General features: G+C 38.3%; 1 protein-coding gene across 1 annotated transcript in view; it reads left to right on the forward strand.

The window, feature by feature from the left end:
* LOC126092476 (inactive dipeptidyl peptidase 10-like) overlaps positions 1-12,615 on the forward strand; it is a 623,654-nt gene that overhangs the window by 595,486 nt on the left and 15,553 nt on the right. The window contains exons 14-15 of the mRNA XM_049908091.1: positions 4,416-4,610; positions 10,616-10,776. Coding sequence (XP_049764048.1) covers positions 4,416-4,610; positions 10,616-10,776 — 356 coding nt within the window. The remainder of the gene's footprint in view (positions 1-4,415; positions 4,611-10,615; positions 10,777-12,615) is intronic.

The following is a 12,615-nucleotide window of genomic DNA, read 5'->3' on the forward strand; positions in this document are numbered from 1 at the left end:
TGGACACCTACCCCATACCCAACATTGCCGACTTTACCAGTTCCCTCGACCACATTCTCTGCCATTGATTGCAAACGGGCCTACCACCAGATCCCCATGGCACGTGAAGACATCAAGAAGACAGCAATCACCACTCCGATCAGGTTATTTCAGTTTCAATTCATGTCCTTCGATCTGAAAAATGCAACCCAGACCTGGCAACATTTCATCAACGAAGTGCTATTCGACCTAAAATTCTGCTTTGCATATCTTGATGACATTCTTGTGTTCAGCTCCTCTGTCGAGGACAACATTCGATATGTGCAAACTGTTATGAACACTCTTGCAGCATCAGGCATCGAGACCAACCGTGACAAATTGCAGCTACATGAACCCGCTGTCACTTTTCTTGGTTTTCGGGTCTCTGCCGATGGCATTTCACTGCCCCCTGAGAAAGTACAAACAATACTAAACCTACCCAGACCTTCATCATTCAAAGAGCTCTGGCGCTTTCTGGGGACAGTTAATTATTATCATCGACATCTACCTCGGGCTGCGGAGATTCAGGCTCCACTGACGGATGCCTTGGCAGGCACCAACACTTCTGGATCTCGGCCCGTTCCATGGACCCCTGCTATGACTGACTCTTTCATTGCCCTCAAAAATCTTCTTGTCAAGGCCTGCACCATCGTGCAACCTCATCCCAATGTGCAGCTTTTCATCACCACAGACGTGAGAGATACTGCAATCGGCACTGTCCTTAGCCAGACAATTGATGGCCAAACTTCGCCTGTGCAGTTCTTCTCACGCGAGCTCACCAATGCACAATGGAAATACTCTGCATTTGACAGGGAGTTGCTCACGGCCTACGAAGTGATCAAGCATTTTATGACTGACTTTGAGGGATGCCCTTTCTATGTTTTAATGGACCATAAACCAAGGTTTTGTATAGAATCTTTCAGTGCCTTTTAAAGTGCTTAAAAATAATGTATGGTTTCTGTCTGCTTTGGAATGTGAGAAGTCAGAATGTGGTAGTGAAACTAGAAAATCTGAAGAAGGAAATGTAAAGACTCAGTCTCAATCTAGTAGCAGTCAGTTAAATGAAATGGAAGAACAATACAGACAGTAACTGACATGAAATGGAAGAACAATAAGACTTTCTGGGCAGATGAACATAGGTTAAAATCAACAACAGCAGAGACAAAATGTAAGTTACTGTGAACAGTTTGGTGACTGGGTTATTTTCATCAGAATTCATGATGACATAAAAAGCAGATAATCTAATAAAAGTCAGCTTCTTCAACAACACAAGTTTTGTTAAGCACCAATTAAATACAAAGAAATCACAGAAAATAATAGATCCTGAATCTTCTTGAACCAAGCAAAAACAAAGACTTCAAGAACTGGAAGTCTCTTGGCGGTTAAAGTACTCTGGAGAACACTGTAACTTTGTCAGATTGGGGAGCATTCTAATACAAACCCACTCTCTCAGCTCACATACACGCCATCATCGCATGGGAGGTAGGCACAACATGCAGTGCAATGGAGAAAGGAGATCACACCACATTAAGAAAATATATATGTCTGTGTGCAAGCTAAACACTGATGACTGGCACTGACAGAGTTCAAAACAATGTCCGTAAAATACATAAGTATAGCAAAGTAGTCATAAATAAGTCCACGGGAGAGCATGTAGTGCATATATCAGCAAGTTGAGAGAAGTGAGGTTGAGATGGTCTGTGGTAGTCCTTAAATCTGCTGCTGAAAATGAAGAAGTCCTTCACAGAGTCGGTGAGGAAAGAAATATACGGAAAACACTGACTAGAAGAAGGGACAGGGTGATAGGACATATGTTAAGATATCAGAGGTAATAAGTTCCTAACTATTGGGGGGGGGGGGGGGGGAAGTTTTAGAAAAACTGTAGAGAAAGAGAAAGAGTGAAATATACCAAACAAATAATTCAGAAAATTGGATGTAGTTGCTTCTCTGAGATGAAGTAGTGGGCAAAGGACAGGAAGTCATGGTGGGTTGCATCATTTCTGTTGGAACATGACAACCCAAGAGAAAAAAAATATATTGCACAGAAACAAAGTTTATGGCATAATATGAGGGTCATTCAACAAGTAATACACCTGTTTCTTGGCCAATTTCAGCTTAAAAAATACGGAATTTGTTATGCAACGTCATGAAATATTTCTGCTTTCAGCCCCTACAGTTTAATGAAGTTCCAGTTGGTGGTGGTGCTATACGTAGCCTCGAAAATGGTGTTTGTAATGGAGGTGTGTTCCATGTAGAGAGCTGTCAGTGAATTTCCTTTGCCAGAAACCCAGAGCATTTCAGATATTCATACACACTTGCAGAATGTCTACAGAGACCTGGGAGTGAATAAAAGCACGGTGAGTCATGGAGCAAAGTATCTGTCATCATAACGAGGTCACCAAACCTGTCCAGTCTCCACCACACCAGCTGGCCACTTACAGCTGTGACTCCTTGCAGTGTTAGAATGTGTGGACACTCTTATTTGAGGTGGTCAATGGATGACAAACACTTAGCCGCACAACTGGACATCTCTGTTGGTACTGCTTATAAACTTGTCCACCAGATGGGGTACCTAAAGGTATGTGCATACCTAACAGAAGACTATAAAGAGCAACAAAGGACCATCTGTGTGGAAATGCTTGCACATTACAAGGCTGACAGTGACAATTTTTTGTCAAACATTGTCACAGACAATGAAACATGGGGTTATCACTTTGAAATGGAAACAAAATGACAATCCATGGAGTGGCACCACACCACCTGTCCTCTGAAGAAGAAATTCAAAGCTCCACCTTCAGCCTGCAAAGTCATGGTGTTGGCCTTCTGGTACCCTGAAGGGGTTATTGTTTGATGTTCTCCTTCATGGTGCACAGACCAACTCTGAAGTGTATTGTGCTACCATCAGTAAACTGACAAAATGAATTCAGCATATTCGTCTCCACAAAAAAAAAAAAACTTCTTCTTCTTCTTCAGGCAGCAAGAAGGATGTTGGCTCCAACATCGAGCAGTAGATTGGACCATCCAGGCATACAGATCCCCCCAGCTTCCCAGCAAGGTGACATAAGGCCATCGCATTGAATGGAGATTATGTTGAAAAGCAGGGTTTTGTAGTCATAATACTCGAGAATAATATGGCGTTTTGGAATCCTTAATAAAACCAACCTGCTCTCAAAAAAAAGAAAAAAGAAAAAAAAAAGAAAAAAAGGTCATTGTGTGTTCATACAGTTCACAGGTGCGCTTATAAAGGCCCCTTGGTTTGGCCCCCTGGTGCACTCTGGTGAACCTCTAAAGAAACAGTATTATTTAAGCAATTGCAAATGAGTGCTCAGCTTATTCTGTAACCTGTATTACTGTTGTCCATTCAATGTGTTGTGTGCCACGCACAACCTGTACTTTATTGTATCTTACATTGGCTCTATAAATTACTATGTTCCATGAACCATATTTGTTCTTGCTATAACAGTTTCAATTTAAAAAATGCACTGTTACTTAATAAACCTTCTCTCTTATTTCCACATACAAGTTTTAACAATCATGTAGTTTAATATCTATAAAAATTCATTGAGTTTGTGATGGATGAGGAATCATATTTTCCAGGCCACTGAAACATAAAAATCACTTTATTGTCTTCAGTCAACATTTACACTTCAGCTGGTGGAAGCAAGAGAACTTCAGTTAAATAATACTGTATTCTCAGTATAGATTGTGATAATAGGAGACAATAATTTTAATAAAACGTTTTGGGCATTTTGTTGCATTGTTTTGAAAATAAAACCACTGTTCAAAATGATATGGCCTAATGACCAATAAGACTGCATTCAAATTGACACTGGCCATGGAAGGCTCAGCACTTATATCAGGTGACATGGATGTTGCTAGTGGCATGATTTAGGTGGATGTGCAGCAGAAATTGCTACTGGTAAAATGGTGTCAAGTACTGAAAATCATGTTTATTAGTATGGAAGTTGAAAGAAATTATTGTTTACATACATTGCAGCATTATATTCACAATTAATGAGTATGTTATTTAATGTTTTGTATTTTAACACTTCAGGATTTTTGCAGACTTTAATAAGAGAATAGCAAAGTACAAAAAAGTTTCTTCAAAAAATATCCATTAAAGAATGCTTGCCTAAATCTTTATAATGACTGCTGTCACCTATTCAGAGTTAAGAATTATGGTGTGGGTAATTTTTATTAAAGACTATTTATTCATGTGTAGTGTTATGAGATTATGCCCAGACACGCTCTAATCTGCAGCATGTCAAAAAATGTCAAGAAATCTGGTAGGTTTATTATACTCAAACTAATACTTGTTCCTTTTCAGAAATGTACATAATGATACACATCCCTGTCACTGAAACTCTGTCATGTGACAATGTTTGTGCAAATGACAGATGTGGAGCCCCAGGGTCACAGTTGGTTTCATCCTTGTGGAACATGGGTTGGCCAGCGTATCTTGCCAGCCGACGGAACTTCATTGTGGCTGAAGTGGATGGTCGTGGCTCTGGATTTCAGGGAGATTACATCAGACACCAAATACACAGGAAGTTTGGTTCCATTGAGATCCGTGACCAGATCGATGTTGTGGAGTAAGTAATGCATGTACTATGTGTTTTTAAGTTTTTTAATTCATTAAGGGCTTGTAAGAGTAACATACAATGATAAACACTGATTATAACCAATGTAACAAATAAGAACACTGGACAAAATGTTGATCACCCCTTAAAAGAGCATACTGGTCACTTTGGAACATTGTAAATGGCGTGGAACTGATACCAGGTGGTCATGTAAACCTCCACCACTGACATAAGTCATGGTAATAAAGTGTGTACCTGCTAATACGATGTATGGGATCACCACAGTAAACTGGATCAATGTGGAGACATGACAGAAAGGAGAAATTGTGTTCAGACTTATCCAGAACCCAATGTGTATGAATTTGTCAGTATTTTTTGATGAATCAATGCAGATTGCCCAATTGTGGCTACAAGGAATTGTGTACCACTTGCAGCCATATAAAACTGTGTCAGAACAGTGATCATGAAAGAGTACTAACTGACAGGGACCAGACATGAGTGTCTCATCTTGTTAATGACAACTAGTTTTAAGCCTGAAAGAATTGCTGTTGTTAGTGAATGCAGGTCCACCTTAACCAGTTTGAAGCAAACATTGCACAGGAAACTGCATGTATTGGACATTTCTACATCTACAGCTGCATACGTACTCCACAATCCACTGTGTGGCATAGTGCCACTACTAGTCATTTCCTTTTCTGTTCCATTCACAAATAGATCAAGAGAAAAATGGCTATCTATATGCTTCCATACAAGCCCTAATCTCTCTAATTTTATCTTCATGGTCCTTACGCAAAATGTACATTGGTGACAGTAGAAATGCTCTGCAGTCATCCTAATGCTGGTTCACTAAATTTTCTCAGCTGTATCAAATCTTCCTTTAATCTGACCTGGTGTGGATCCCAAATACTCAAACAGTATGCAACAATGGGTCATACTAGTGTCCTATATGTGGTCTCCTTTACAGATGAAACACACTTTTGTAAAATTCTCCCAACAAACCAAAGTCGACCATTCACCTTCCCTACTATATTCCTTACCCACGCTCATTCCATTTATGTTGCTTTGCAATGTTACACCTAGATATTTAATCGATGTGACCGTGTCAGGGAGCACACTACTAATACTATATTCGAACATTAGGGGTTTGTTTTTCCAACTCACCTGTGTTAACTTAAATTTTTCTACATTTAGAGCTAGCTGCCATTCATTACACCAACTACAAACTTTGACTAAGTCATCTTGTATCCTCCTAAAGTCACTCAACAATGACACCTTCCCATACACCACAATATTATAAGTAAATGGCTGCAGACTGTTGCTCACCCTGTCCACTGGATAATTTACATATACAGAAAGAAACAATGGTTCTATCACACTTCCATGAGACACTCCTAACTATACCCTTGTCTCTGATTAACTCTTGCCATCGAGGACAACATACTCGGTTCTGTTACTTAACAAGTGTTCGAGCCATTAACCTACCTGGGAAACTATTCCATATGCTTGTACTTTCATTAAAAGTTCGCAGTGTGGCACGTGTCAAATGCTGTACAGAAATCTAGGAATATGGAATTTGCCTGTTGCCATATTCATCCATGGTTTGCAGGATCTCACGTCAGAAAATGACAGGCTGAGTTTCACACAAGCAATGCTTTCTAAAATGGTGCTGATTTGTGGACAGAAGCTTTTCCCTCTCAATGAAATTTATTGTATTCAAACTGAGATTATGTTCAAGGATTCTGCAGCAAACTGTTGTAAATATATTAGTCTGAAATTTGTGGGTCCTTTGTTTTATCCTTATTATATACAAAAAGCCTGCACTGTTTTCAGATGCTTGGGACTTTGCAAGAGATTCACGATAAATACAAGTTAAATGGCCAATGCTGTAGTGTACTCTTTGTAAAACCAAAATGGAATTCTATCTGCACCTGGGACTTATTTGCTTTCAACTCTTTCTGTTGTTTCTCTACACAATGATGCTCACTAATATGTCCCCCATACAGGAGTCAGTTTTTTTTTTTTTTAACAATTCTCCTGCATAAACAATTTTTAAAATGCAAAATTTAAAACTTCAGCTTTAATTTTGCTATCATTGACTGCCACACCAGACTGGTCAATGAGTGACTGGACAGAAGCCTTAGAACCACTTGATGATTTTATATAGGACCAGAATTTTCTCAGGTTCTCAGCAAGATCTCTTGCAAAGGTATGGTATTTGGAGCCAGGTGCCTCACAATACGCCACTGCCCCCACCAAATGCACATAAAGCTGCATTGCCTTCAATTGGCCAAGCAGCACAGCAACTGGACAGTAATGACTGGAGGCATTTACTGAGGTTCAATGAGTCACAGTTTTGCTTCTATTCAAATGATACAAGGTGCTGAGTGCATCGACAGCCCCATAAGGTGTTTAACCTGTTGTGTATGGTGGGTGTAGTGCAGGATGATGGTGATTCTGTGATGCTTGGGGGATGTTTGGGATACCATGACATGGACCCATGCTTTCAGGTTTTTGTCTACATGAACCAGGTCGTATACTTCAAGATTTCTAATGACCAAATACTGTTCTTTCTTCTAAGTCTTCATGATCAGTATGCAATTGATATTCCTGTCTTCCGAAACGCCTACACCTGTGCCCACAGAGCTACTTGCCTACTGTTTTGATGAATATCCATCTACACTGGCACATCTCACCTGGCTTGCTAAATCACCCAATCTTGACCCAATAACAAATGTCTGGGACTATTTGCAACTGCACATGCAACACAGCAGTCAACATCCTCACAGTTCAGTAGCTCTATAGGATCTAATTGTCAGTGAGTGGCTTTAGCCAGGTGAGGCATACTTGTGGACCCTCTTCTTCGCTGAATTGAAGTCATTATCATGACCAGTCAGTATCTGCATGATATCCACTGGAAGCGACTAATTTATTGTTTGGAGTGCCTATGGTACATATTTGTTTTGTAAACATTTTTTTAACTCTCCTGCTTACAAAAATTGATCGCAATGTTCCATTACAAGGCCAAAATTAAATACTTCACACCAAAGCTTTGAAGACAGACAGAAATGGCATGGGGAGAGCACATCGATGCACTGTGTAAAAAGATAAACAAACAGATCTTCATCATGCATAAAACAGCTAAGACTGTGGATGATAAAGTCCTCAGATCAATGTATTATGGACTTGTCTTCCCACATTTGTCTTATTCAGTTCATATATGGGGAAGTGCACAAGCTGGCTACCTAAAAAGAATATTCACAATTCAGAAAAGGGCAGTGAGATGCATTGCAAAAATACCACCAAGACAGACCTGTAGGCAAGCTTTTGTATACTATAATATTATGACATTATATTCACTGTACATATACCAAAGCATAATGGCAGTAAGGTCAAGTGATAAACACCTCCTAAATAAAGATGTACACAAATGCAGTACAAGAGGAAATGAAAATTACTACATGATAAACAGAAATCTAAAACTGTCTATGACTGCCCCAGAAGAAGCAGACAAAAAGTTTTTTAATAAACTCCCCAAAATCATTAAAAAAGAAACTGACCTAAAATGTTTTAAAAATCATTTGAAACTATATCTCACAGAGAAATGTATATACAGTTTGAGTGAATACTAAGATGGTGTTTAATATGTTGTATCATTACTGAAATGTATCTTTTAAAATTATCATGTATGTTGTTTGGATTTGTGTGTACATATAATGTGAAACATTTAATACCTTTGTATGATTATGGACTATTTCTGTTTAATCATTTGTTTCATTTATATATAATGAAATATATGATGTTAATGATGTTAATAGCCTATTGTATGACACACCCAATACTCTCAGCTGGATTTTCAGCTGGAGTCCATGGGTAAAGAATAAATAAATAAATAAATAAATAAATAGTAGTACAAAATCTGACATAGCAGGTGCAGTTAACACATTGGTGCATCCATAGTGACAACTGGGTATACTATACATGAGCCGATAGTCTTAAATAGGTGATCTCAGTGCAGTTTTGCCACTATACATCTAAAGATTATCAGTACAGAGTGCACCTAAATATGGTGGCAGCAAGTTACAGACATGCGGCCATTCACAAGATAATCCATAGAACAATTTCTATGCTGGAAAAGTTTTAAATTACACACCATCTGCAGTGCTCCTAAGCAACCAGTGTTCTTTTATGGGGATAACTAATATTTTGTCCAGTAACCTTGTTGTTCATCTTCAGGTATCTCCAATTCCTACATCAGCATCTGTCAATAATTTATGTTTAATCAAAACTAATTGTACATCCATTGAACCCCTCACCCCTTCCTGATGATGTTTACTCCACCTGCTCCACTCAAGACAACCACTTACCTCAGCTTAAGCAGTCTACCACAATGTAAAAATGGAGGCATGTATACATAAGTAGGCAGGGGTTCCATATGAAGAATAAAACAAGCTCAAAAGCTGAGCTACAATGCTCAATTTCTTGTTTGTTTCATTATTTGATGCTCATAGCTTCCTTCACTAAGTAAATGGTTGTCTTTGCTCTTCCCACTCAGGATTTTCCATTATTATATAAAATATAATAACATTCATACTTTTAAATAAATGAAAAGAGACTGTTGTGGTTATTGTCCCATCAGTAAATCCCACAGTGTGCTACTGACTACTACACTGAGGTGAAAAAAGTCATGGGATACCTCCTAATATCAGGTTGGACCACTTTTTGCCCAGTGTAGTGCAGCAACTCAACGTGGCATGGACTCAGCAAGTCATTGGAAGTCCCCAGCAGAAAATACTGAGCCATAGTGCCTCTTAGCCGTCTACAATTGAGAAAGTGTTGCTGGTGCAGGATACTGTGCACAAACTGACATCTCAATTATGTCCCATAAATATTCAATCTGATTCATGTTGGGCAATCTGGGTGGCCAAAACATTTGCTTGAACGGTCCAAAATGTTCTTCAAACCGGTCGCGGACAATTGTGGCCTGGTGACATCACATTGTTGTGTGGAAACATAAAGTCAATGGCTTCAGAGAATCTCCAAGTAGCCAGACATAACCATTTATAGTCACTGACTGGTTCAGTTGGTCTCAAGGACCCAGTCAATTCCATGCAAAAACAGCCCACATCATTAAGGAGTCACCACCTGCTTGCACAGTTGCTTGTTGAAAACTTGGGGGGATGACTTCATGGGGTCTGTGATACAGTCAAACCCTCCATCAGCTCTTACCAACTGAAATCAGGACTCATCTGACCAGGCTACAGTTTTCCATTTGTCTATGGCCCAACTGATATGGTCATGATTCCAGGAGAGGTACTGTAGGCAGTGTTTAGAAAAGGCACTCGTCTCAGTTGTCTGATACCATAGCACATATATGCCAAATTTCATCACACTGCCTAACAGATACGCTCATTGTACATTTTACATTGATTTCTGTGGTTATTTCATGCAGTTGTTGCTTGTCTATTGGCACTGACAACTGCACACAAACACCACTGGCCTCAGTCATTAAGAGGAGGCCGTCAGTCCCTGCACTATCTGTGGTGAGAGGTAATGCCTGAAATCTGGTTTTCTCATAACACTTTTGACAGCATGGGTCTTGGCTATCGAGTTCCCTAATGACTTCCAAAATGGAATGTCCTGTGGATCTAGCTCCAACTACCATTCTGTGTTCAAAGTCTGTTGATATCTGTTGTGTGGTCATAATCATGTTGGAAACCTTTTTGCATGAATCATCTGAGTACAAATGATAGCTCTGCCAATGTACTGACTTTCGATACCTTGAATGTGATACTACCACCATCTCTATATGTGTTTATCACTATCCCATGACTTTTGACACCTCTCTGTATAATTTAATTTTGAGATCACTAGAAAGGCATAATGAACTTTCCCCATATTTTATTATGTTTCTTTGTTGAATGATTTGAAAATTTATGAAATGAAATGAAAAGTAGAGAGATGATAAGATTCAAAGGGATGTTAACCAAGACATTAGTCTAATTGAATGTAATTATTAGGTACCTGACGAACAACCTGAAGTTTGTTGATAGAGATCACGTAGCGCTTTGGGGCTGGGGTTATGGAGGATTTGCATCTGCTATGATCCTCAGCAATGATGACCACAGGCTGTTTCGGTGTGGGATTTCAGTTGCTCCCATCACTAGTTGGGCTTACTATGGTAAGATACAAGAATTTGCATTCTTTTTCCTCATTAGAATCTGCATGAAAGATATGTACTCCACAAATAAATAAATCTATCTTCAAAGAGAGTAAATGCATTATTATCATTACCAGCAAAACTACTACTTGCATCCATCTTTAAGAAATTTTTATCTCATTAAAATCTGAAGTTGAGTTTTTTTTTAATTAAATTGCAGTGTGCATTTTTTATACAGTATTAATTTGTCAAAATATGATTTGTGCATCATAGATTACTAAAATACTTGACCAAGCTATCACTGAATGTACTATTACCTTACAAACACAGCATTGGCACATGCTATCGAAAACTGATATGTATGTACTGTAATCATATATGAAAATAAGGTTACATAATACTTGTCTTAATAGTAGATGTCATTCTTGTGTCTAGTGTTATGTATGTAGGTTTTTGAGTACCGTCCTTCAGAATAATGTACATGAGAGAAAACATACTGGGAATCAGAATAAGTATAGTCACTTTGCTAAATAATTCTCAACAAGAGGTTGACAGACTTACTCTACAAATGAGTCTTAATCATTCTTTTCTGGGCAATAAAGATTATTTTGAGAAAGAGAAGAGTTCACAGAAAAAATAATTCCATATCCAATTATGAAGTGTATCTAAATAAAGTAGGGTGCTATTCCAATCTTCTGGCCATCAATGTAAGAAAAAAGTTCTTTATGCAAAAGCAACTTTAATCTACTCTCTGTAGCAGCTTATTACCATAAGCAATTGTAAATTCTTCTAGAACTTTATAGCTAAAGGAAAGCTGCATGAAGTTCACCTTGTTTAGGTCTGCTGAGAGTGAGCTGACTGTAAATCATTTGATAAACATGGAAAGAATATTAATGGTGTCCACAGTTGGTAAATTTTTAGTCACCATTGTAGTGCCGTCTGCAAACATCATTAATTCACACTAGTTGGTCATAGCTATATACAAGTGATTAGCACAAAAGCAATAATAATAGTGGTTACAGGAGAGAATTCCCATGATATCTAACCTCCAATATGATATACAGTTACTGCTGATTTAGAGTCCATTGCTTACAAACTGCTATTGATCCTATTGGTGCGACAGGATTTAAAGTTATCCGATTAGCCACTGATATAATAATGGTGAACTTCCCCTAATAATAAATTCCAATCAAACAAGGCTTTACTCACATCAAAGAAACCAACTGGCAAACAGTTCCTGTTTAAAAACTCTAAGATGACATCCACAAATATGAAAATTGACTGTTCAGTTGCTAAATCTTTTTGAAAGACACATTTTCTTTTGTTTCTAATTCCAAAATGGTTAGTATACTGACTATCTTTGAATGCAGTAATTTTTTGAATACTTTTAATACTGTCATAAATTAATTTGGTCTATAGTTTTCCATGTTCATTCAGGCAAATACTGGGCTGATCACCAATCTCCTCATAGAAAATACAGAACACAAACAACTAAACCTTGATAACACACAGAACAAAGCTTACATCATTTACAGATGGATTAACAACTTACCTCTGTTAGGTTAACTGATGACTGTGGCAACAGGAAGGCCATCCGGCCACAACATTTTAATGAAACAAATGTGCCTACTTCATGAAAACAGAGAGTTCATTTTCAAGGGATAAATGCTAGGAAAGAGAAGTAGGTGACATACTCTAGTACATTTATCTATTAGAGACACAACACAATGGCTTCTTGAGCTGCTGTTTGAAGATTGTCCTGCACATGTTTTATTTTTTAATTTGTTCAAAAAGGGACATAATTTCATTGCTGGTACTAAAAGTGTTTAGCTTCATGAAGAGATGAATCTCAAAAATGAA

This window comes from Schistocerca cancellata, chromosome 7, assembly GCF_023864275.1.
Source record: "Schistocerca cancellata isolate TAMUIC-IGC-003103 chromosome 7, iqSchCanc2.1, whole genome shotgun sequence".
NCBI lineage: Eukaryota > Metazoa > Arthropoda > Insecta > Orthoptera > Acrididae > Schistocerca > Schistocerca cancellata.